We start from the raw sequence: 27,167 nt of genomic DNA, 5'->3' as shown, positions 1-27,167 counted from the left end.
ATGAACTTGGTTTCAAAACAGTATTGCCATTCTTTCTGTTGAGAAGCATGCAGGTTGCATTAATGTTTTCTAATGTTAAGTTGACCTTTCCTGTTGGATGGGTACTTAAGAGCTTTGCAATAGTAATGTGCTGCAGTAGTAGCAACAACAAGGTGGCAGCAATAAATGATTTTGGTACACATGAATATGCTCAGGATATATGAATTAATGGAGTCCTCCTGGTTTTACAACATGTGAGGTTTGTTTTTTTAGGAAGAGGAAGAGGAGGAAGAGAATAAGATGTCAGAAGAAGCAGAAAGGAGGTTTCAAGAGCAGCAGAACCAGAGTCAAGACGGGACTGCTGTCCATACGGCTCAGCCAGAGGCTACAACCTGTAGTACATTTGTAAATCTCAACTTTGAAACAGAAGGAGATCGTCCGCTTGTTGTGGAAAGCAAACAAGATATTACTCCAGTGTCTGCTTAGAACGAGAATGTTGCATTATAATTCTTTGGGTAGCATCCAACCGTGTCTGGTTGTCACTGGAACGGACTTCTGGTCATGCAGGAGGGTTTCTCCAGCCTCCCCTCCCCTCTGCGCTCCTGAAATCTGCTTTGAATGGCTGTAGTGAGGGGGAGAGGCAGGAGAGGCCCTGCTGCTTGAGCAGAATCTACTTGTGTGACATTGGTTATCACACCCCGTTTCTTAGTTGTCAAATGTTTGTAGGCTCTGTTATGCATGTTCAGTGGAATGTAACTTATTTCAAAGTATGGTCAGAGATACTTAACGTCTCTTCAGCCAACATCTGTCTAATAAAGGCTAAGACATTTTGCTTAACCTATTAGATTATGAAATGCAAATAACTGGTCCTGTGATCTATCTATGCAGAACAAGTAAAATGTCTTTCCTGAACATCTGGTGCCTTGTTGACAGTTGTGGACTGATCACTGTGCTTTTTTTTTTTAAGGTCATTTTGCATTTATAATGTTACTTACTGAAACCTAGGTGAAAGTTTAGACTAATGGCAACTAATTCACAAGGCATCTTTGTGACTTAGTTTAATTTATTGTCACTGTTGTGTGCGTGTGTGTGTCCAGTCATATAGTTTAAAATAAGGTGACTTTGATTAATGCTTGGTTAAAAAAAAAACTGTATAAAAGAACTTGTCTGAAAACTCTGTCTCATAAAGGACTGTCCTGTTAAGGGGTCCCTAAAGCATGTTCTCATTGCTTAGTTGGAAGAGTAAGAGTAATATACAGAGTAAGTTCACATTGTAATCTCTGACTTTATTATGTGTGTTGGGAAGGATAGTCTGGATAGGAGATGGTATGCTGATAAAACGATGGCTCTAAATATTGGGTGTAGTAAAAATCAAAAGTAGTGAGGTATGCTAAATTAATTATTTTGCATACCCTTGCAGTGTTTTTTCATTCTGAGTTAGACACTGTTTCAGTGACAGAACTTGATTTTTATATTTAAAATATTTGAAAATAAGTTTGAGAACTGCCTACTGCATGTCAACAAGGGTGGTTTTTCTATCTAGAAAGGATCTTGTCAGCACCCTGACCAAGGACTACTGACAATTTAACTTATATAATGAACCTTTTTGTGAGGACAATCCACACTAATTCTCACAAAATTCTGCAGCACAAAACTTTGCAGATATAGGACAGGATCCAGATGACTGTGGATATGTGGCACAAAGAGATGCATGCAGAAAGCAGTACACCATGCAAAGCAAACAAAACCTTTTTTGGCTGTTGTTACACACTTTTAATAGCTTCTTCCACTGAGTCACTTTCTTAAAAGCTTGCTGTGCACCTGTATAAAATAGCCAGGAGTCAGGAAGAAACTGTGGACTAAAAATTCATGTAGTATGGAAATAGGAAAAGTGTCACAGCAGTAGCCAGAAAAACTGCAGAGATATAGAACCACCTCATGGATCATGCCCTTTCCTTTACTGTCGCTATCAGGCATGTGGGAAGGAGGAAGTGTTTAGTCTTGTCTGCCACACTATTTTTTTTATGGGAAGCTCTTCTTAACTTGAGAATGCTAGAACAGCTTTAACTAAACGGCACATCACAACCTTCTGGTTTTGTTTTTTTTAAAAAAATCTTAAAGGGAACATCCATTTTGATTTAAGAATCAGATTCCAAATGCCAGTTGTAAACTATGTGAAGCCTATATTAAGCATCTATTCAAGGCATCAAAGTAAATTATGAAGCCTTTTGAGTGCCCAGCTGTATAATTACTTTTTGCCAAAAATGTTATTGCTTTATATAATAGGAAGGGCTTATTGTCATGAGGTTCTTCTATCATTGTGCCTTACCTTTACTATTTCTTTCAGTATATGCAAATGGTATGAAAGTGGGTACTTTTTCTTGTAAATGCATTAAATTTTATATTTAATATAATTTTAAATCAGTTGGGTTCAGAGTTGTTATTATAGGACTAGCAAACTTTTGCAATGAATGCAGCAGGCACAGGTGCCATTAAAATACCCAGTAGTAGGTCCTGGGATTCTAGTAAGCCTATATATTTACCCTACTAAGCCTATAATCGTGTGTCTACTTAGAAGTAAGTTCCACAGAAGTTACTCCTGGATAAGGCCTTGGAGGGCTGCATGCAATTAAGACATCAGAGGTGTATTTTGACAGGATAGTCACATGTTTTGAGAAACACCCATGACTTTTGAAGCCCTGTATTTGAACAATTAACACCATCATGAGCATTTACACTAACTGCTTGTTATAGTAGATGGTTTGTGATGCTGTTTTAGTAGGAGGTTTCACAATTATCCCTTTGACAGGTATTTACTTCCATAGTAGTTTTAAAAGAATTGAGCTGCACATTTGTAACTACAGTTCTACATATCTGATATTTCAGATATAAATGACCCAGAAATTTGTTTCTTTCTTGCACATGATTTGTTTTTGCAATGCCAATGTACCCAGTACAAAACCAAAAAGAGTATTCAAGACCAAATTATACCAGCAGGTATAATTTGTCTAAACTGGAAGGTGGCGTGTGGGTTTAGGAATAATTTCAATAAACTTAATTTACAAGAAAAGTCTGTAAATGTTTAATTACATTTTCAACAAACAGCAGTACTCTTTTCCTTTTTTGCTTTAGAGAAGATCCATCTCACAAGCCTTATACAAAATTTGTCCATCTGGAGCTACATGGAAGCTTCATTTATTTGGGTAATGAATACATTATTCAGCTTTAAATGGTCACTGTATCAGTTGGGCAGATCTCCATGGATACAGTCTATTCCTGTTAAATCATGTATCATCAAGATCTGTTGTGTTGTCATTGTCACTTGCTACAAGAACCTCTCTGTTCTCATAGGTCCAGAAGCCATTAAGATCAATTAAAATGCTAGTGACAGTGTCGCCTTGACTACTGTTGATTAAGTCCTGAAGAGAGATTTTGTAAGGATCCTTGGGCTTCACCATGTCAAATATTTCATCCTAGAAAAAGCAACCAAAAATTAAAAGTTTCTTTAATGGAAGTCGAATAGGATAAAAACGTTTGCACACCAGTACAAGGACTTTTTTAAAAAATCAAAATAATTAATTTCACTTAATTTCACTTTCCCCTCATGCTTTGGTGTTCAATTCTAGTAGTAAAGCACATCCTGGCTGAAAAGGAGTGTAAACTGAACAATATACGAAGGATGTGTTCATACTTGCTTTCAAAATACAGTCACAGTTAATTCCTCTAGTAAAGTTCTTTATTGCAGTGCTGCTCCCACATTGTTTGAGTTAATTACTGAGCGGATAAGAATGAGACCTGTTTTATCTTAGCAGCCAGCATAAAGAGCAGTGGTCATCAGCTCCCGTAAATAAATGCATTTTGGGGGGGATGGCAGTGACCTAGATTAAATTTAGAATCTGTATACACTAACCCAGGGTCAGCAAACTTTTACAGGAGGGGACTGATCCACTGTCCCTCAGACCTTGTGAGGGGCCGGACCCCCTTCCCGAAAGGACCCCCCCTCCCACTCACGCCGCCTTGTCTTCAGCAGCGTCATCCCCTGCCTCTGCCAAGGGTTCCCTGGGGTGCAGAGCCCATGCCGCTGCCACTGCTTCCTCCCACTTGGCTCTTGACCATATGCGGCCGCCTAAGTGGGAGGGAAGGGGCGTTGCCCAGAGGCATCCGCAGCTTTGGATTGGCTGCAGGAGCTTCCAGTGTCGGGTTGGCGGCCACACCAGCGTTGTGGAAGTCAGTCCCCGTGCGGTGAGGCCTCCGCACCGTACTCGTTTAGCGCAGGGACTGACCGAGTGGGTGGCAGGGCCCACAAGGTTCGCAGGCCAGATTAACAAGCCCAGTGGGCCGCATCCGGCTGGCAGGCCTTAGTTTGCCGAACCATGCACTAACCTAAGGGAAGATGTACAGCTATATTTATTTGCTCCATGCGACAGCTGTCTCCCAAGTGTTGATCTTTTTCAACAGTGGGTCTCGCATAGGACAGGTAATTTTTGTTGACGCCATGATAAGACTTCCTTACCTACTTGCAGTAAAAAGCTTGCCTCACAAATCAATTCATGTTTTCCAACTGACACAACGCAACACACACAATACAGCCACCAAGTGCATGCTGCTTTAAACTGTCCAAGGTGGCAAGCTATTTGCCTGCAAATAGCAAAAGGATCTATGGTGGCCTGACAAAAGAGTTCTGGTTAAGCAGCTACATGTAGAGGTTTTACCCCTTAGTGACTGCTATGAGTTTTGGGGGCACCAGCTATTGTTTCCCCCACTTGTGCTGCTATTTATAGCCTCATTCATTAGGTGATGAGAATGAGGCATATGTCCAAACATCTATCAGTTCTTCCATTCAACTTTCAAGATGGATTCAGAAATCAAAGTAGCAAAATGAAAGTATCCTCTAAAAAACCCCAATTAACATTACATGAATAATTATAATAAGTGAAGTATTTGCCTGCTAACATTTTTTAGGCAAGAGGCCTTCTAGGCCTGTTACTTTATACCGCAGAATGATCTCCCTGAGGGCTCTATTTGCCTATAGGCTAGATATATAGAATATTACTGTTTTTTCCAAAAACATTCAAAAATATATTGTACCAAATTCAATACTATTAAGACATTAACTATGGAATCAACATTCTACCACAATACTGCCCCTAGTACAAAGAAACATATACTCTCTCTCATTTCAGAAAGTCAGGTCTTTCTCATACTACTGCATACAAATAAATTTTGATAGAAATCTAACCTTGACATCTTGAAAAGAAACTGGTTCTTGCCCATGAATTTTCATCTGTTCTTGAATAGCCTATGGCAACAGGTGTAACATATGTTCAGAAAACAAGACAGCATGTTTTCAAATCCAAGAGAGCGAATAAGCTGTGTTACATGGATAAATAACTCTACTATGTGCTAATTCATACATATAATTTAGCCCTGTCTCCCCAGAATGGTAGAAGTATTCCAGGTATTCTATGATTCTATGATTCTAGGGTCTCAGGTAGAGGTCTTGTTCACTTCCTGCTACCAAATATCCTTTGATGGCAGGTGCTGGGATTGAACCAGAGACCTTAAACATTCAAAGTATATGCTTCCACTGAGCCTTATAAGAATCTTGTCCTTTATCATCTGTTTGGAGAGGTATGCTGCCTGTGTTCATTCCCCTTGCGTGAAGCATAGGCAGGGAGTGAAATCTGTCCTTTTCTCTGAAGATCTATCAAAGCAGAAAGCGCTGACCATCTGTTCAATCTATGTGCAACAATTCCCAACTTCTAGCCCACTTTGAAGAAAAGTATTAGAACTGAAGCAAGCAGCAGGCCTATTGTTAAAATAGGCTTTTAGCCTCAAACTTTGAGACTAACTATAAAGTGTATACTGGAAGAAGAAATAATTGAAAGATGAAGGGCCAATTGATGTTTGTTATAGAAGAATTAATCTGTTTCACGCTGCTAAAAGAACACAGCTCTGGATGTATTTTAAACCTGCAGAGCATTTATTGTAAAAGCTTTGAAAGTGTTCCAGATTTTCTTTCTCTAAACCTTTAGTTGAATTATCCTACTCCTGAGTCATTAGCAGCAAAATACTTTGGTTGAGTAGGCACAAAATTGGAGGTGATCAATATTAAGGGGGTTAGCTTTTACAAACAAGACTGAATTGCTCTGATTGCTTTAATCTGAATGAAATATATACTTGTGTGGGATGACAGTGGAGTCACTATTTTATCTTCAAAATTCACAAAAGGACATGCTCCACAAAAAAAGGATTAAACCTGAAAGCCATTTTAGCACCCGTAAAAAGGAGAAGGGGATTTAAATTTAACAAACATTTCTACTAGATCATGTGGAAGCTAAAATTGTATCTCTAGTGGTGTAACATCCTAAGACTTAATATTAGCATCAGCAGATCTGTGAGACTGCTGATTCAGTGATCCTCTAAGAAGTACTTATTTGCTGGAAATAGTATAGTCACGGTTAGTTCATAAAGGTGTGTTTTAATAACAGGATCATCTGAGTGAGTTCCAGTCAATGAGAAAATGTAAGTTTACAAAGAGCCTGCTAAAACATGCAGACTATTGTATGAAAGCTGCCCTCTGATTATATAGGAACCACAGCTTATCCATTATTACTGGTAGACAGAATATATTAACATCGCATAGAAGTTAGCCATTAGAGGTCATCAAAGACTATTACCTTAAAAAGAAGAGTTGTACGGAAAAGGCAAAACCTGGTATTTAATTAAAATCACAGTGGTGTATTTTCTTTATGTAAGATGTGCTCTGAAAAGCCATTCTGAATTATTTCCCTTTCTTAATGTGAAGTTTTAAACATTTATATATTTCTTTAAAGTTGACAAAAACCTCACCTCAAACACTGGTAGTTTAAAGCAATTGCCTGCTGATCTCTAGGTAGAGGCACAAAGGCTGTAACAACACATGTACAAAAAAATGACCTACCTCTACAAAAAGGGACTTACCCTAAAGAAATAATTAAGGGAAAAGACATTCAGGTATCCTTTGTTCTCTATATCAAGCAGCTTGAAAATATACTGCAGAGCGGCAGGTTCCTTTCTGTTTTCTAATGCAAGTACAAAGTCCAGGTACGTCTTATAGTCCTAAAAGCAGATGCAATCATGTTTATTATAGTCCACTTTCTAAATTGATTTTGCAAGCAGAACATAATTGGTGGCTATTTCCTTGTAGGGGAGCAGTTAGTTTTCATTGAAAGACAGCATGACTCAGAAAATGGCTGCTGAGAAAAAAAGGGTGTGCAGAAAATACATGCTTTTTTATTGGATAGGCAACATACCCATAGATTTCTATCAGAACTACTTTTGAGGCTGTCCCTTAGTCTGAACTAAACGAACATTTGAACAACAGCCTATCACAGTCTTCTAATGGCCAACCATTGTTCTAGTTCAACTAAAGCTGAATTCATGTGTTAGGCAATTAAATAATGTAGCCAGTTAATAATTTGCTGGTCAATCATTGGTTGAAATGTATCATACGGCCTAGTGTCCTAAATTCTATACATCTAACTAGAAGTAACATGCTGCAGCATATCTTATTGACAACACAGGTCTCTTGTTGTAAATTGGGTACGGAAACAAAAGCTATGTTTTCCCGTTCAGTTACCCGATTCCAGTTCTGCATGTACTTGTAAGAATTATCTCCCCCCAAAATGAGCAATTTTATTCAAAATTCAGCAGCAGCTTTCTAAACAATAACCTAATTGTATTTTTAACTTAGGGAGGTAGACAATGGCCACTTTGCTGATTGACAAGGAGGGCAAGGTCTTATAAATGTGAATTCTATTTTAGTAGCTGCATGTTTGTGCTTCCAAGGCTGCTTGCTAGTTTCAATTTATAAGTTACTTGCTGTTCTTGCTTTTGGCATTAGGAGGTAAATAAGAGCCCACTGTCCTCCCTATCACAATGAGATTTCTTATTCAGCGAGCTGCTAAGTTATGAATTTGCAGTGTGTGGGTTTTTAGCTGCCATTCACATGAGAATTTTGCCTTCATTCTATTTTGTTAGCATGCATATAAAAAGTGGAGGAGTTCCAACTTTTTTAAAAACAAAACAAAACAAAACCCAAACACCACAACATTGCCTTTACAAGAAATGCAAGATATTTCTTCTATCATACATCTATGAGAAAAGTACCATTTCTCCATCATAGGTCAGGCACTCTTGGAAGACACGGTCCAAAAATACGTTGGTCAGAGTCCCTGTTCCATATCGAGAGAGCTCCTCCTTGCTAAGCATCCCATTGTGGTCTTTGTCAAGGTTTAAGTACTGTCCTGCAGGGAGGGGGGAAAAGAAGGGGGTGGGGGAAATGCAGTAACAATTTCTTGTGCCACTTCATAACAAAGGGTTCGTGAACAAACATGCTACAACTTTTTAGATTTGTAGTAAGAGAACCTCTTGATTTCTACTGCACAAATTGGCAGGGTTTTTGTCTTAATGAAGATGGTTGGTAGTGGGGTTGTATAAAGCCATGTCGTCTTGTAGTGACAGTACTTAATATTTACAAGTGGGACCTCAACAAAATGTTGCAGAATGGAGTGCTTCTATTCATGATTTCAGGCAGGCAGCCATGCCCTTTTCCAGGATACGCCACTCCCCCGTCCCGTCAACACTGAACGTTATATGGCCACTAAGCATGTGTTGTTCTGAATAGGCTGTTTTAAGACCCTCTTTTAGGTTTTCTGTACTTCTGCAAACCTTTGGTTTCCCCTAAGCCTGCTGGTGCCTCCCTCTTGTATGAGTACTGTGAAGGTGCCTGCTTGATATCAACAGGCAAGGAGTTCCACAGTGTAGGCGCTGCCACACTAAACGATCAAGTTCTTACAAATGCAGAACGGGTGTATTACGTGGCAGCTGTAGTTGTGTAGTCAAATGACTAGAGATGCGGAGTGCCAGTTAATGGACAAAGACCTGCATCTCCTGCCTAGGAGCACAAGAGGGCAGCATAACCCATCATGCCACAACTAGAGAAATGCTGTCTTTAGAAACTAGAGGAATTCCTTATTTGAAATCTGAGGTGTGCTAATAGCAAACACTGTGGATTAAGAGTTGTATAGGTAAGGGCTGAATGAAAAAGTTGTAATGATGCATTCAAACAAGATTTTAAGTAGCTGGCATTTACATATAGAACAATATATATGTAAGGCCCATGAGTCAATCTTGCTTTTTTCTAGCATCTCGAATGTGCCGCTTATGAGCAACTTACCACACGGTGGCAGCATAGAACAGTACATCCATGAAGCACTAAACAGCCTTGATGTTTCCCACCCCTGGTTTACACGAGACAGGAATAAATATTTGCTAAATACTTAATCATACTAAATAGCTAATAAAAACTACTAAGATCACTGCAGGCAATTCAATAATCAATAAAAGCGTTGTCATCCTGCACTAGGGACTCCTTGGGGTTCCCAGGGAGTGGCCTTCAATGGTTCAGGCCTCCAATACAGTTCTTAAATATTTTTTTAAAATTAAAAAATATATAAATTAACAGAATTCTTCTTCTTCTTCTTCCTCTTCCGGGGCGGGCCTGTGATGCATTTGTTTTTTCCTGGGGTTGTCCCCGGCACACGGTTCCCCCCTGGGCCCCAGCCTGCTGTTTTCGTGCTAGCCACCGGTGTGGTAGGCTCGGGGTCAGGCCTGGGCTAGGCTGCATGATTCCGCAAGCCCTCCCTGGCCTTCCTGGTACCCTCCTACCTCTTTCTCTTGGTGGTGGTGGCGGCAAGCTAGCGTCTGGCTAGCAGGGGGCTCCTTTTCGCTTTGTGTTTTCTGTTTGGCTTTGGAGGCCTCTGGGCCTCGGAGTTCCACTGGGCCACCAATGGGGTGCTCCCGGTCCTGGCAGGGTTGAGGCCATTGGGGGGGGGGCGCTCCATGCAGCCTCTCTGGTTGTCGCACTGGGCACCCCAGTCTCCCTTCCCTGATCGTGGCGGTGTTGGCAGCATGGAGACTAGTCAGGCAGCGCAGTTGGTGCTGGCAGTCTTCAGGAGCTCCGCACGGCCATGGCGATCGCCATCTTGCCTCCTCAATCCCTGCCCTTATGACATGCCCTCATGGAAGAAGTGTATATACAAACCACGGTGTCCTGACACCTAGCTGCAATTCCAAAGTGGTATGGCAAAAGGGCTCTTATTTGTACTATGTAAAATTATAGCCAGAACAAAAGAAAAGAAAAAAAGGAATATAAAAAATGTTTGCGGGACATGCTGCTTTGTGAGGATGCGACAATATGATGCAAATTCTTGTACATACCATAAACCCTCAATGCAGAAGGCGCAGAAAACCAATTGGTTTCTTGACTTTCTTTAGAAAGTTCCTCATCCCGTAACTGAATGAATATAAAAATATTGAGTAAGCATTCAGCAAGTATAATGAGGAAACACAACAGGAAATGTAAATATAAATGTAAATCTCTACCTCTAATAGGTCATCAAGGAAACTGCAGGCTAAAATATCCTGTATTTTTATCTTTCCTGGAAGAAAAAACAAAAACAAATTAACCCCCTCAAAATCACTTATTACTTAATGACTGGGATATTCAGGGGCTTCATCAAGAAAGGTTCCACTTAGCATGACAAAGGGGATTGAATGAAAGGAAATGGTTTTAATGTTTGGAAACCTTTAAGTCAATCAAAATTGTAAGAGAAAAACAAATGTTACTTTTAAACCATTTTAAATAAAACATTCGCCATTAGTACTTCATATAGTCTCGAAGAGCCAACACAGAGAGAATTACATTTAATAATTTTACTAATCGACCAAGTAAGTATTATTTCAGATGAATATATACTTTTAATAAGAAAGAAAAAGTACTCTGTTCAAGTATTGTATTCTCTTGTATTTTTTGTCAATTTCCCTTTGCCTTGCTAAAACATTATTCATAGGCTGCCTTTTAGGTGAAGACTTGCCCCAGTTTTACTGCAATATAGGGGGGATGTACACAGTGAAAAATACTGAATGTCTACCTAACTTCAGTAAGTCCAGCAGATGGGAGGAGATGGATGCAGCTACAAACAACTGCAGCTACAAGCAGAGTCTGGTCTTGCCCGCAGGGCAGGCAGGCTTTATAGAGCTGCCCCAGCACACCTTGCTCGTCAGCAGGTGTTGCCTGCCCACCTGCCCAGGGTCCTGGTCCCTGTTCTGCTTTCACTGCTCCTGGTCTGCAGTTCCCTCAGAGCCCAACAGGTGCAGTAAATGGAAGGAGATAGTCATCCAAACCTGGCCAATGATGGTAGAACGAAGGTAAAACTAAAATCTAATTATCAAGACAAACAAACAAAAAAGCAAAGCAAATTGAACATACCTGTTCGGAGAGGATCTAAAAAGAAGAAGAATTTCCTGACTGCGGTGCAGACATAGAATGAGTAAAAGGATTTCTCCAAACCATCCAACTGTGGTAATGTGGGGATGAGTTCCAGAATATAATTTTCTAAATCCTGGGAAATGAAACAAGAACATATCTGATTATGGTATAGGTAGGCTTACCATATTTCAAAAAGTGAAAATCTGGCACAAAGGCTTTTTTTTTTGGCAGAGTTGTAGAGCTCTTTTTTTTTTGCAAAATCTTTTTTTAAATGAAGTTTTTGAGCTATTTTTCAAGAAATTCGCCAAAAAATCAACACTTCCAACTGACGAATCCCGTATGTCTGGGAAATTCCGGACATATGGCAGCCCTAGGTATAGGTGTCCCCATGACTTGAGCTGCAGCTGTTCACGCTTATCCTGTACTTTACAGTGGTCTGGAATGGACCATTTGTCTCCGGCTGCTTCCTACAGGCGCTGTAAGGATGCAACAAGCAAACATTAGTGAACGCTCCAGAAGAACCTGACTCTCTAGCGACCCTTCATGCCACATACCCTTCCTTCCTGATGCTTGTGCATGCTGAGAGGCTTCACTGCCACAAACATAACACAATACAAGATGCGGGTTAGTTACCAAAGCTTTGTCAAATAATATTCTCCTATCTAATACAGAGCAGTTAAGATAACCCTTGAGCTGTGATCCTTTGGATCGGAACATCAGATAGACTCATTGAACATCAGGTACTTAATATGCCAACTGCGTTAAGCAGAAACAGGCTACTGTACGAAAGAAATAACTGAAGGAGAATATTGCTTACCTGAAACATTCTAGTTTGCATACATAACTGTATGTAAACACCTGATTACCAAATACATTCCCGCAATTCAAGACACGAAAAAGCACTTTAGTTTATGCCAGGCAACATGTTGAACGTGCATCACTTACCGATTCCCTGAGGTAACCTTGTCCAGCCACGTCGTATAAACTGAGACCTATTCTCGTTTGGTATAGCCACACTGTAAAACAGATACAGATACATGACAGAATCTGTTTTGAGGCAAAGAAAGCCAAGGGCAAAGTGAAACAAAGTATGATAATACGTTCAAAACAGAAAAAGACCCACCTTTCCTCATCACATAATTGAAAAACTGCATGATAGATATCCTTCCATAGGGATCGTTGTGAAGTAACTTAGCAAAGACTTTAGCTGTGAAGAACTGCCTGTGAAATAGAAAAGACAACAATTTTGAAGTTCTGCAGAGCCACTGTAAGTCTTCCATAGGTTCAGTCAGTTTCATAATTTACACATTTTCCTGATAATTATGTTGTGGGACTCTGATGTATGTGTGGGTCTTTGGAAGGGAGAGTACCATGATATACCTTGGGTGTATCATGGAAACATGGGACACAAACAGGAAACCAACTCACTTAAGAAGCTCACAGATTCCACCTACACTGAACAGCAGTTCTGGAAAAAACCTAGTTGGTGCAATTCATTACTGCTTTTTGTTCCTGATCCAAACAGTAATAATTAACCAAAAGCCTAAGCAATGTCTCAGAGCCACATCCTAGTTTGAATGCTAATCTGACGTAAGTTCCAGTTCATGAATTACAGTATATGAACTTGCAGCAACCAAGCTCAGCAGCATCCCCCCCCCCACCTGATTCACACCTGATTAGGCCTGATTTACACCTAGAAACAGAAGGCAGATCCTTATGGAAAGCAACTTCCCACACAGTTCCAGAAATGTTCACCACGCAAACAACTACGGGTAAAAGCAACAACAGTGTGGTGAAAAATCTAATGAACCAAGCATGAACCTATTCCACAGGTATGGCTTTCCATGTGGCTGGGTTTGCAATTACCACTGCTGCACTGGGAAGTATTGAAAACCACCGTCAAATTGGGTTTGAGGTTGTGGACTGAACGCCCACATTGTTAGAGCCCCTCAGAAGGTGCTATATCCTGAAGAAATATTATAATAAACTCTGCAAGCATTAAGTATTGGCAAAATGTATCCTCTTCGATACCTCTCTCATGTCATCTGCTTGATATTTGACAGGCTTGAGCTTTCACCTCAGTTCTGGTAAGAAGCTGTCCTATACTCACTATCAGGATGCTTCTGCCAAACACATAAAAACACTCTGCTGCCCTACTACGTACAAGGTCACAGCAAAAAAACCCCTTATTTTGCTCCCTATAATGGTACTTCCCCTCCAACCACTTTACAGCTGCTCAAATGATGTTTTTATCAGAACTTCCTTCTGACAGCCAACAATATATCCTTGCAGAACTATGTGAATTTTACCATGAGGTAGAATATGAGCAATCAGGGATGTAGAAAGGCTTAACTCATTCCTGAGGTACTATTTGCCCACTGCCACCAGTATCAGCAGTACTGTTGCACTGGTCCAGTCCACAGAGTTCTACTATCAGGCTCCCTAGTCATCAGCCACTGCCACCCCCGGCTCTTATCACTGCTCCCCATAGCTGAATTGGTCGGAAGGCCATGAGGAGAGAACCCTCTCTGAAATCCTGGAGAGCCACTGCCAGTCAGTGTAGACAATACTTAGCTAGATGGACCAATGAGCTTGGTATAAGGCAGCTTCCTAAGTTCCCGTGTGTTCTAACAGCTCTTCTAAAGAGCTGCCTACAAATTTAAAGCAGCATACAAAGGGAGAAATAAAAATTAAGTCGTAACAACCTGCAATTTGAATGTTGACCAAGACAATCCAAAACTCTTAAGGGCAGACTAGCCTAAGTCCTGAAAATATAGGTGCCTTACTTGCACTTGGATCCAGCTTTCTCACCAACTTTCAGGAAGCTTTCATAGTTGATCATTGCTTCATCTCCCATCATGGGTGATGTCTGATGCTTGTCCAGCAGAAACCACAAATTCTTAAAAGGGGAATGGAGGCAAAAAGTTAGGGAACTATCGCAAGATAAAATGATCAAGAATCGTTTACCTGAGATTAAGAAACACATTTTCATTTTTTTTCTTACTTGCAGTTCTTCGTTATCTAGTAGTTCTCTGCTTTTTCTCTGCAAAAAGACCGCTCTGGATTCTTCTCTTAGTTTCTGTAATAAAATTTCATCTTCTGCTGGCAGCTAAAGAAAGAAAGAAATGAATGTTATTTGTAGTGTGGTACAACTCTACTGACCAGAACCCAGGCTGGGCAATTACAGTAAAAATTGTATGCAAACATGGTTCATGGCCACAACAGAAATTAGTCGACTTTTCTTCAATATGCAAAGGTGGCAAAGAAAAACAATAGACTGTGTATGTCAGCTGTCCCAACTATTTTTAAATTGTCTGCATGTTGGCATAGCAATAGTGAATTCAAACTCCCAAGTCTAATATGTGCCTAATATAGCTTTTATATAAACACATGATTCTACAAGTTAAAAATCTTTGAGTATTAAAGCTTGACAACAATATACAAGGTCCCACCACAACAAAATGAAGCAAGCCTGCAAAATAGAACCAGTCCTTTTCACATCCTTTTGAAAACTCAAAACTACAATGTATAGCTCGAAACTGATTACATCCGTGCTACAGGAATTATTGCATGAAGTCACTTTATTTGTAGGTTTGTTTTCTCTTCTTTTGACAAGCAGATGTGTCAAAATGGACATGGTAAATCTGATTTCCTGAACTAGCCCATCTCCACTCCATAACCAATGCAGCTTGTAGCAGGCAGTGGCTAAGAGGCAACAATGAAAAGAGGTTCTTCTCTTGCCAGAAGGTCAGGTGTGTGTCTCCTTCCCATTCCACCATCCTCTGAGGAAACCTCAGTAAGAGAAGACAGAGTTCTGCTACATAAGATTGTAAGAAACAGCCTTATTCGGAGTCAGATCACTGGTCCATGCTGGCTGGGGCTGATAGAAGTTGTAGTCCAACTACAATGGGAGGTCATCAGATCAGGGGAGATTATTCTAAGGAGCCCCAGTTAGTCAATCTGATTTGACAAGGGCAGGGCAACCACTGTTCAGAAGCCTGTCGCCCCTGCACCTTTGAAAATACAGTATGGAAGTCACTTTATGTTAGGAACTCTCAATTTTTATCCCACCTTGTGTACCCATTATACAGTAGGAGATGAACCTCCCTCCGGCTGAGTTGCTCCAGCATACCAAGGCAGAGGGGGCCAAGGATAATTAAAGACCAAAGGCCTAGTTATAGAGGAAAGTTTTTGCCTGGTGCCTAAAGACATACAAATGGTACCAGGTGAGCTTCCCTGGGAACAGCATTCCACAAACAGGAGGTCATCCTTGAGACTTCTCATGCAGGGGTCCACAAAAAAGGGCCTAAGATTAAGTTTGCAGCATCTGGGTTGGTTCATATGGGGAGCAGCAGTCCTTGAGGTATTGCAGTCCTGAGCCATTTAAGGCTTTATAGGTCAAAAGCAGCATTTTACATTGGACCTGGAAACTAATTGGCAGTCAGTGCAGTCAGGTCAGAATTGGTTTTATATGCTCAGTCCTTCCGGCCCCGGTGAGCAACCTGACCATAGAATTCTGTACTAGCTGAGGTTTCCAAACCGTCTTCAGAGCCCCACGTATAATGCATTGCAGTAATCTAACTGCAAGGATCTTTGGATTTAGGATTTTAGTCAATTTTACCAGCTTTTATGTAGTAATAAAAAGCTGATCATATTTATGAAGATTTTTGATCAAGAATACTATGTATTTGCTATTGGACAGTTCAAATAATGCGGCAAATTTAAATGAATTGTAGAATGCCTTGTGTGTAGCTGAATGTGCACATTCACCCCTTCCCATCAATAATCTGAGCCTAACTGCAAACCAGATTCAGACCTCTACTCACATTTGTAAGGCCCATCTATCAGATTTATGTGACATTAAAGTATATGACAAAATTTTCTGTGAATAAAGAATTTATTGCAGAAACTGAAGGAAAAGAAGAAAATTACAGAATCACTGGAAAGCATACAATAAAAATGACCATTGCTACATAAAGACAAAAAGCAACGCAAGCTGTAACACTGAGTGTATTCAAGTACATTTTAAAAAGTTGAAGAAACCAAAGAGGTTGACAGTCAGTGCAGAAACAAAAGAGGTAGACAGAATGTTGAATAGCACCAGTTCCATGAGCAGACCGTCAAAAGCACTAGCTCAGTCACATGGTGATTACTCTCTGTGGACCTGCTTCCTGGTAGCACCACCACGTCTCCTTGGTCTCCCTCTCCTCCCCCTTGAAGGCACCCCGAGCACCCATGGGCCTGGAAGAGATGCTTGCACTTCAGATGCTCTGGGTGTGTAGCCTTCCTGGTGTGATCGAGAAGGGCCAGGACTCTCCCCCCGGGCAGGCACAGGAGAGGTTTCTGTGGGGAAAGATCTTGCTGCTGAAAAGAAATCTATAAAATTGTGTCTAAGGAGATTGAGCTCTTGGCGGAATCGAACTATCTCGGCATCAGTTCTGTTTGTGTCCAGGATCCGTTGAGTCCTCTGCTGTTGCCACTCTTCCTGGCGAGCCCGGAGCTCAGCTTCAGCAGCCTGACGCTGTTCTCGCCTTGCCAGTCGCATCTCCCGAATGAGGCTGTTCTGAAATGAGCGCTGCTGTTCAAGGAACAGTCGGAATGTTGTGTCCATGGCCTCCCTTCCAGCTCTTATCTCCTCCAGCAGGCGGTCTATGGTTTCCTCCCTGGCCCGGCGTCTTCTAGCCCTCATCTGTGCCACCCTGTCCATGGCTGGCACTGGTTGCCTGAGTGCTGCCTCTGAGTCACCTGTTGGTCTCCCTGTTTTTTGGGGGAAAGAAAACAAACAAACACACACAAATGATGAAGAAGCAAGAGTAAGAGTACATGAACACAGTTACTGTAAACAAAACACAAATTAGGAGGGAAGGAGTTCAAGGAGAGGGAACTTTCTGCGATCATGTCACTACCTCCAACTGGGTATGTTAGCAAAATAATTTATATTTATGATTAGCAAATAAGAGGTCAGAAAAAGGAATGCTTTTAGTGGTAATGTCATTGGTAATATGTCTAGCCAGTCTTTGTAATTGGGACGCCTTCTCTGGTAACAATAGGTTGATTGATGGCAATAGAATATCCCACTATGATTTCATGTTTGCAAGCCAAAATAGTTTCAGTGACAGTTGAAACAAAAGTCCAGAGTGCAGGTGAATTTTGTAACCACCTTCTTCAATCCATGATAAAGGATTCCTTTAGAAAGAGAAGCAGAAGCTTCATCCAGCAAAACCTTGGGCCTGTCAGCAGAAATTAGGTTAAGGACATGACCAATTTGAAGACACTTTACTATGGAAGTGAAATTAACTACGTGGAAGAGCTGAGGAGGAATTTCAAAGACAACTCTAGCCATCACCAAATATAGTAACATGATGAACCCTCCTCTCTTTCCATACATTGTTAGATTAAAAGCCTGAAGCAAAGAGAAATAGAAGCTCAATTACAGCAGTGGGTATTCCTTCAGAGAGAAATGTGGACAAATGATTAAAAAGACTCACCTATGAGTACTTTGTCCTGGACTCCTGCTTTTAACCTCTGTTCTGAATTGCAACTGGTTGGCAATAGTTGTGGAGCCTGAGCAGAAGCTGACCTGGCAGGCATTAGGGTGTCTGGTTCTTGGAAAGCGAATGGTAGTTCTTCCTCCAAGGCAGATGCAGCTGCCACTGTGCTGGAGGAAGATGAAGAAACAGGCTGCAGGGGCAGCTGAAAGGAAGCAACCTCTTCAAGTTCAGATTCCACCTTAATCTTCAGCACCTCCTGGAGGGGCTGTGTGGCATCACTGAGTCCTTCAAAGGTTGCTTCCATCTCAGAGTCCTCTTCCACCTTCCAGGAAGTTTCTGGTATAGGTTGCCAGGAAGGCCCTGGTTGAACTGTGGTAGTGGAGGGCTGGAGTCTCATAGCCTGACTCACTGAAGAGGGGCCAGTTTCTGTTTCTCCTCCACAGATCTCATCCAGCTCCCTGAAGAAGCGACAGCGAACTGGGGTGGCCCCTGCCTTGCCCATAGCATCCTTTGCCTTGCGATATGCTTTGCGAAGATCTCGGATCCGGTTGTTGCACTGGATTCGCGTGCGTAGGAATCCCTCCTCAGCCATCTTCTTGGCTAGGACAGCATACAAATCACTGTTGGTGGGCATGTTCTGAACCCGGCGCTGGACCAGCAAGGTATTCCAGTGACCCAATAGAACTCTGGTCTCCTCATCTGTCCAGGTGGGGCCACGAGGGGCCCGACCAGATGATTTGGATTTGCCTTGCAGTTCTCCCTCCATAACAGTTGGGAATGGTTCCTGGAGAAAAAAGGCAAAGTGGTCTCTGCAGACTGAGTCCAGGGCAGAGATCTGCACTGTGTGTCTGTGCCTGCAGGTCTCAAACAGCTCTGTGCTGCAAAGTCACTTCCAAAAGAAGGGACAGCAGAGGAGAAGAGGAATCTCCCAAGTACTTGCCATGCTAGATGCAATGAACAGAGGGCAGAATCCCCAAGAGAATGGTTAGCACATGAATGTTTTGGACAGGGTTTTACAAAACCCAAGAATTTGGGGTAACAAATCTCTCAGTCTTCCTCAAATACAAGAGCAGGGTTTCCCCCTACACCAAGGTAGGCTTCTTTCCCCACACTTGATGTACCAAGAAGCATGAGACAAGAAACCACAGGATAAACTGTCCAAAAATGTAACATGAGACAAGTCCCTGCCAAACAGGACAGATGCTTCCAGCGTACCAATCTATTTGAATAGATGTTCAACAGCATTCAATTGAAGAAAAAGAGGTGCAGACATTTGCACAACAGAGCAACATTGCAATCTTTGAAATACACTTGTGCTCCCTCCCCGTTGTCCTTCCGCCGACAGGTGAAGACTTGCTTGTTCCAATAGGCTTTTGGGAACTGACTGCTTTTAATGAAAGGGCTGGTTCCATGCTGTTTTTATTGTAATTACTGGCATGGTTTTAACAGATTTTATATACCGTATGTGAAATTATATCAATGTTTAATTGCTTCTTATGATTGTTTTTTTCTGTTTTTAATGGCTCTTAATTTTACCTGGAAGCCACCTTGAATCCCATTTTATATATGTGTATAGTTTTAATTCTATCAATGTTTAATTGCTTTTAATGCCCCCCCCTTTTAATGGTTCTTAATTTTATCTAGAAGCCTCCTTGAGTCCCATCAGGGAAAAAGCTGGGGTATAAAGATGATAAAGCCTCTCATCCCAGAGGGGAGGTGTTGTGGGCGGGACGCGATTTCTGCGTCACGCAGGGGGCATTACGCCCCCTGCCCCACTCACCTGGCTGGCGCACCACGCCCACAGGTAAGCGCCTAATCGGGCGGCTTGGAGGGGGCGTGGTTTGCAGTTTAACTTACTGCTGTGCTAGCCATTCCGCCTCATTTTCCGCCTTCTCGTTGTGAGCACTGGGGATGGAAAACTGAGGCTGAAGCCTCCCTCATCAACAGTGCCAGGTTACAATCCTACACCTACAGTATTTCCCTGAGAGTGAGCAACAGAGAAACTCAATCAGACTTCCTTCTGAGCAGATATGCATAGAATTGCAGTGTTAACTTCACAAACTCTCATGAGTATTGTTTGTAAGAAAGACCTAAGGGAAAATTGGAAACCTGTGGTGGACACACCACCATTGGACATTTTTATGCAGATGTTGGATGGTCATGTGTCATGGATGCGTTAGTTGAGATTCCTGTACTGCAGGGGGTTGAACTAGATCCCTAGATCCTACAATTCTATGATTCTATGTTCCCTCTTTCAGTAAGAAAAAAATAGCATGCAAAACATATACAGTGACAAAAGGCCTGATTATAAGAATGACACAGCAGTGTAAATAATATTCTATTTGGTTGAACATTAACATGATTTAGTGGTCATAATTGCACATTTATTCTGGAAATATCTGAAGTAGTATTGGTGGGAAACTTGATTTAAATTAATGATTTAAAGTGGCCTTTTATTGCTTATTTAAATCACACTGATTTAAAAGGCCACTTTAAATCATGTATTTTAATCAATTCACCCTGTTGAACACATAATGCAAAATGGTTAAAGCTTACTGGTGAAACTTTTAACCGGCCCTCTTTACACCACAAACCTGTAAGAAGCAGCTGCACTCATCAGCGCATTCACTTGGACAAGTAGTAGAGGATTAGTGTCCCAACCCCCATCCAGACACGGTATACATAGACAAAAACTGTAATGCATTATCTCCGTTTACTAAGACTGCAGTATTATTCAGAATGGGTCTGGATAGCTAAAATAACATTGGCTGCCATGTATACCTGCTTGTTTGCTAATACCACTGAGGGTGGGGTGGGAGCTCTACTGGTGGTACGGCTGTTAGTTAAGCCATGATATGAAGCAAACAGAGGGGGTTCCGTTTCTGTAATGGTGCTCGCTCTATGGAACTTGATCCCCTTTGAAATAAGGCAGGTACTGACTCTGATGAGCTTTTGATACCTGCTTGAGACCTACAAGTTTACCTAGGCATTTGATGGTTACTAATTTCCACCTTTGAATAGGACACATTGCTGGCTACAGCTGATAGAATTTTACAGTGGTTTCATTTTTTAATATTATTCTACCTTACTGATTTTTTATTTTTTTTGCAAACTGCTCTGAGATTACTCAGATGGAAGAAGTGTGAGTGTGTGTGTAAGAATTAATTATTTGGAGTAGAATCTATGAGTCAGCCACAGAAAATCTTAGTTATGGAAATCTATTTTAAACAACACTTTTGTGCAAAACAAAATAGAGTAGGATTCCTCTCCTTGGTTATCTAGGCTATTTATGTCAATGGACTTGTCAATGTAGTGAAAGGAACCAATTAATGTGTGTGCTTAATTCCCTTTGGTAATATGAAACTAGCAAATTGATTCCACAAAACAAAGGTTAACACTTTCCCCCTTTTAAACTGGAGAGCAAATGAGCACTGAAAACCATACTTACCCTATAATAAAATCGTGGTATGCTCATATAGGATGTACTGGCATTTTTCCTCCCTCCTTTCCATTCCAGGTAGTATTTTGTAAACAGCTCCATCTCTTCATCCTTCAGCTCTTGATCACTCCTTTTAGCTAGTTAATGTAATATGGGATGCATTACATTTCATAGCAAAACGTACTTCCATATGCAAAATATTTATTTCTGCTTTTGTATAATTATGCCAGAGACTTGCAGCCAAATGATTTGTCAAATACCTGTTTGAGACACACACACAAGCAAACACTCTGGCTTCTCTGCCCAATATTCTCTCAGTCTCCAAAGCAACGTTGGCTGCAAAATCCCTTCCTGCTAAGAGCATACAACAGCTCCCATGAAAGCTTTGCCTCCCAGAGTGACTTTTCACTTTGTCCATATAAGCTTTAGTAATTATTAAAAAGCTATTGTTGAGCTCTTTCCCAGAGCTGTCAGAATGTTCTACTACATCACAACAGCTGTGCTAACAGATTGAGAAGGGTTGCAGGTTTTAGGGCAGAACAACATATTATTTCTATTTACTTGTAACAGAAGTCTGATGGATGCTTTGAGACACACATATATTTGTAACTCTACAGGTAGAAAAAAACATGTCATGGTGAGTGGTTTAGCCAGTGGAAGGGGAAATTAAGAATCTCCTCTCAGAGCTATTTTCCTCCTCTGAGCAATTTATAAATGGTTTTTTCTATAAATTGTGTCCACATGTAGTTCAGTCCCTCGTCAATTTTAGAATTCCAGTGTCAATCTTGCATAATATTTTATGCATTTTAGTAGCAACCTCTCTTAGCCATTTAACATAGAGAAATGCAATCCTTACAGTCCCATAGGGAGAGGAACACTGAAGGCCTTTTCTAGCCTCTTAAAAGGGAGCTGAGATAGCACAATGAATCAGTGTTAGAAACTGGGATAGAAAAGCTAGGAGCCAAATGGCTTCTGCGACCTGGGTTGTGGGCGCCAAAACAGAATGTCTAGTCACCACGGGGCAGGGGGGCCGGCAACACTTTTTATTTATTATTTTGATAAGCATGAACAAATACACAATTCACATAAGTGACACACTGTTAATATCACATTTTTAGAAGAAATTGTTAATACACGTTTAATTTGGTGTTTACAATAAAAATACTGGTATTGTACTTCAGTTTTCAAAATACTCTACTCTTTATTGTTAAACTCCTTAACATTTTGTCTGCCCTTAACATATACTTTGAGGCTTCAAAGCACATACATTTCAGTAAACCTTGAGTGTCAGCCAGGCACAAAAAATGGCACCCACTTTTTGAGGTGCTCGCAAATGTGCCTGGTGCCCTGCTTGCAAATGGTGATCAACTTTTGAGGTTACCTGGTTCTGTATTCTGCCACCCTTAGAGGTGCAGTTGGAGGGAACACAAGAGTAGGGCTTTGCAGCTGCAGCAGATTATGAAATTCCCTCCTGAAAGGGGTTTGGCTGGTCCTTTCTCTTCTGACTTTTGGGTGGGTATGCTTTTAATGTGTTTGGAGTTCTTTAATCTCCTGATGTGGCACTACAGTTTTTTAATTGACTCAATGCTCTTCCCCTGTCGCTGTTGTGTGTTTTTATCTCCTCCCTCTTTTTTATTTTATTTGTATTTTAATTGGGGATCTGCCTTGGCGGCCTCAAAGGCGGGGCAAAACTTTTCAGAAATAAAAGGAAAATCCTAGCCTCATGTACCATGCATTGCAGGGGATTGGCCTACATGACCCATTCTTTCAACTCTAAATTTTATGATTCTACCATCCATTTTAGGAAACAGCAAAAATACATTTTGTTGTAGATCAGTTCAATTTTTAATTTTTTTACAATATTTGATACAATAAATCATCTAACATAAATAAGTAAATATAGAATAGGAAAGCACTCAAGTGTGACAATCCCTAATGGTCATGTAATCAAAGCCATTACATGGAAGGAAATATCAGCTGTGGGTACCATTCACTGGCGCTACTAGATTGAGATGGACTAGGAAAGTACTTTCCCTGGGGACATGGAATTCTAAAGTTCTCAAAAAAGTTACTAATCTGCTTCACCCAAACAATCCTCTGAAAGGCTTTCCGTTCTGATTCAAAGAGTACTCTATATCTCACACAGCCTGATGAGCTAGTCTAAACATAGGGCCCAAGACAATGTAATGGTGTAAGCAACTGCTTTTGGTAAAGACAATACAAATGCTTGTAACAGGGGTAAAGATAAAGGTACCCCTGATCTTTAGGTCCAGTTGCAGATGACTCTGGGATTGCGTGCTCATCTCGCTCTCTAAGCCAAGGGAGCCGGTGTTTGTCTACAGACAGCTTCCGGGTCATGTGGCCAGCATGACTAAGCCGCTTCTGTCAAACCAGAGCAACACACGGAAACACTGTTTACCTTCCCTATTTATCTACTTGCACTTGACGTACTTTTGAACTGCTAGGTGGGCAGGATCTGGGACCAAACAATGGGAGCTCACCCTGTCGCAGGGATTCAAACTGCCGACCTTCCGATCGGCAAGCTCTAGGCTCTGTGGTTTAGAACCTTATTTGGCCAGAGGGCTGCCCAAAGGGTTGACTGACCTTCTGAGAGCTATGTGACAGTGATGGGCATTGCAAAATGAACACTCACTAAGAATGCAAGAATAGTCATGCTGGATCTGTCAAAATACCTATCTCATCCTAACTAGGCTTCCAGGTGGAAAAATCAAAATTGGAAACAGAATTGTTAGACCCCAAAGTTAAGAATCTGTCAAGAATGTATAACTTGCTGTTGAAATGGAATACTCAGGATAAAACGGTGAAATCTGCTATGATTAAATGGGCACAAGATGTTGGACATAACATTATGATAGTTGACTAGGAACAGTTATGGACCACAGGTATGAAGTTCACGGCATGTAATGCCTTAAAAGAGAATCTAATGAAAATGATCTACAGGTGGTACATAACACCAGTCAAGCTTGCAAAAATCTACCATTTGCCCGATAATAAATGCTGGAAATGTAATGAGACTGAAGGTACATTCTTTCACCTTTGGTGGACATGCCCAAGGATTAAGAATTTCTGGGAGATGATTTATAATGAAATGAAAAAGGTATTTAAATATACCTTCCTGAAGAAACCAGAGGCCTTTCTCCTGGGCATGGTCGGCCAATTGGTGCCAAAGAAGGATAGAATTTTCTTTATGTATGCTACAACAGCAGCAAGAATACTTATCGCAAAGCATTGGAAGACACAAGATCTACCCACCTGGGAAGAATGGCACATGAAGCTAATGGAGTACATGGAATTGGCGGAAATGACTGGCAGAATCTGAGACCAGGGAGAAGAGTCGGTGGAAGAAGATTGGGAAAAATTTAAAGTATATTTACAGAAATATTGCAAAATTAATGTTAGAAGGATGCTGGAATGAAGCTATATGGCTTTAGCAGAAACGTTATAAAGAATTAAGTAAAAATAGATTGTCAATGGGCCAAAGTGGAAAATTTAAGGTTAGATTGTGTTAGGATAAATCATAGAACAAAAATTGAGAAAGATGGAAAGGACTTGCTGAAACAGCTAATTGAACTAGAATACAAAAAAGGGAGGTGTGAGGAGGTCGATGAAACAGGTAAATGAAAGATAAAGATACGGAAATATTGGGTGTGTTTTTAAATGTTTTTCTTTTTCTTGTTGTCTTGCTGTATTGTTTTTTGTTTTTGTTTTTCTCTTTTTTTGGATGTATTGTAAGGTATTGCTTTGTTCTGTTTAATTTTTCATTGTTTCTTTCTTCTTTTTTCTGTAATCTTCAAACCTCTAATAAATATTATTTTTTAAAAAAACAACAAAATACCTATCTCATCCTCTTCTCACAGTGGCCAATCAGAAGTCTATAGTAAGCCTACAAGCAGAACAAGAGGCAATAGTACTCTCCCACTTGTGATTCCCAGCATACTGCCTCAGACAATGTGTGTATGCACACACTCACTGCACATAGAGACCACATTGTCAGAGAGGTGGGCTAACACATTCAGACATACACCCCACCCTTCAGCCGATCAACAGAGGAGCAAGGCTGGGGATTCCTCCCCATCTTGTTTCCTCAGTGTTAAGACATTTTAGCAATGGCACCACATCAGAACGAGAAGAGATGCCTTTGAAAGGAAAGCAGTAGACAGGAGGAAGAGAAAAGACACACATTTTTGTTGCCTGATTTTGGCAGAGGGCTGGTGGACCACAGAAAGCTTTGTATGTTAGATGTGGCCTGAAGGCTTGCCACTTCTGGCCTATAATGTCACCATTATAATTCCTCATTGGAGGGAAAGTGATGACTGTATGGGTGTCATAGGTAACTGCAGTTATTTATCAATGTCACATAATACAGTTACAGGTAGGTAGCCGTGTTGGTCTGCCGTAGTTGAAACAAAATAAAAAACTTCCTTCCAGTAGCACCTTAGAGACCAACTAAGTTTGTTATTGGTATGAGCTTTCGTGTGCATCAGAATGCACATGAAAGCTCATACCAATAACAAACTTAGTTGGTCTCTAAGGTGCTACTGGAAGGAAGTTTTTTATTTTGTTTCGACATAATACAGTAGCAGCTATCTAAGAGCCACTCTAGAACCATGTTGGATTTGAAGACTGAGTCAAGCTCCCATCAATGATATCCTGTCACAATCTTAATTTCCAATATGTAATACTGGGTCCGAAACAAGAAGACGTTAAAGCAAAAAAATATGAACTGCAACAGAAAATCATTATGGCCTAATAGTAACTGTGAAAAATTATTCTATGCATTAAAAATCATCATGCTAAGAGTAGGCTTGTTTCCTCCACACATGCCTGTGGATTGAACAGGAATTTTAACTTGAATTATGGATTGTAAACGCAAACCCAATGACAGTGTAGCATACTAATAGAAACAAAAAACTGCTTGGTCTACAACTGTGTTTCCTAAACCTGGGTATCCAGCCAATTGCATAACCAGGATTATTTTTTTTTGGGGGGGGGGAGGATTTGTTGGGGGGGGGGAGCAAAACCGACACAACTGGTCAGTTAGTTACGGTAAGTATTCTTGGCTATGCACATGTAGCCAGCTGTTCTTGGACTACAACTCCCACCATCCTTAGCTGGCAGGAGCAGTGGTCAGGGATGATGGGAATTGTAGTCCAAAAAAACTCCAAAAAAAAAAAAAACCCCTGGTCAAGGGTGACTATGTAGCAAGATGCTGCCTTCCATTGGCAGGTAAAGTTAGTTAATACAGATGGGGTCCAATGTGGTGTAATTGGCATAGTGCTGGACTTGGACAAGAGACACCTGATTTCAAATCACTTGTGAAGCTCTGCCGGTGAAACGGGGAAAGTCATTACCTATCTCAACTTCACACCTCAAGAAGAGGCTTGTTGTGAAGAATGAGAGAAACCCATGGAAGGTGGCCTGACCTCCTTGAATGAGGGTTACGACAGAGGTACGGCAGGGGGAAAAATGAATTATAAGAGTAATAAGGTGAAATAAGGGAGTCAGAAAACCGCCAAAGGCAGAGAGCTTCGCTATTTCTGTTGACTCAGGGGCACCGCTAACGAAGGGACGGAATCCTTTCAGGGTGGGGACTGGAAACGCCTAAAAGACTTCCCTGAAAGGGCTGCGCGGAAGGGTCGGCGGCCCGGTGGCGGAAGCGCCAAAGGCCAGCAACCGGCCTCCAACGGTCAGTTGGCCATTCCGCCGCCCGTCGGTGAGGGAAGAAGGAAGGCGCTGACACTTGTCCTTGTCCTCCTCCTCCCGCCTCACCGCTATCAATCCCTGCGCGCGCACTCACGGTCGTTGCTGGCGGCCAAGCGGCTCTTCAGCGCCTGCTTCCAGTCCATGTCCCGCGATACTCCCGTCCCAGACGACCTATCAACCGCTCTCCCGACAACCGCCGCCGCCAACAGACCGACATCCG

At 41.3% G+C, this 27,167-nt stretch overlaps 2 protein-coding genes across 5 annotated transcripts in view; one reads left to right on the top strand and one right to left on the bottom strand.

Moving 5' to 3' along the window:
- FAM177A1 (family with sequence similarity 177 member A1) overlaps window positions 1-3,049 on the top strand; it is a 13,051-nt gene extending 10,002 nt beyond the window's left edge. The window contains exon 5 of the mRNA XM_083510087.1: window positions 253-3,049. Coding sequence (XP_083366213.1) covers window positions 253-465 — 213 coding nt within the window. The 3' untranslated portion in view covers window positions 466-3,049. The remainder of the gene's footprint in view (window positions 1-252) is intronic.
- PPP2R3C (protein phosphatase 2 regulatory subunit B''gamma) lies at window positions 3,038-27,167 on the bottom strand. Of its 4 annotated transcripts, none has more exons than XM_083508634.1 (13): window positions 27,042-27,167; window positions 21,233-21,360; window positions 14,298-14,402; window positions 14,080-14,192; window positions 12,417-12,514; window positions 12,239-12,309; window positions 11,294-11,426; window positions 10,408-10,463; window positions 10,243-10,318; window positions 8,131-8,267; window positions 6,943-7,080; window positions 5,219-5,278; window positions 3,038-3,452 (listed from the first exon to the last, which is right to left on the bottom strand). In XM_083508634.1, the coding sequence occupies exons 1-13, from the start codon at window positions 27,088-27,090 to the stop codon at window positions 3,264-3,266; spliced, it is 1,353 nt and encodes a 450-aa protein (XP_083364760.1). In that variant the 5' UTR covers window positions 27,091-27,167; the 3' UTR covers window positions 3,038-3,263. The 4 variants fall into 4 exon arrangements, with proteins under 4 accessions (XP_083364760.1, XP_083364761.1, XP_083364758.1 ...); XM_083508635.1 differs by lacking the exon at window positions 27,042-27,167 and adding an exon at window positions 26,596-26,725; XM_083508632.1 differs by lacking the exons at window positions 3,038-3,452; window positions 5,219-5,278; window positions 6,943-7,080; ... (6 more) ...; window positions 14,080-14,192; window positions 14,298-14,402 and adding exons at window positions 16,172-17,050; window positions 17,782-18,568.

This window comes from Podarcis liolepis (assembly GCF_965112155.1).
Source record: "Podarcis liolepis genome assembly, chromosome: 1".
NCBI classification, from domain to species: Eukaryota; Metazoa; Chordata; class Lepidosauria; order Squamata; family Lacertidae; genus Podarcis; species Podarcis liolepis.
Note: the sequence above shows the minus strand (reverse complement) of the source record. Positions and strands in the feature narration are given on the sequence as shown.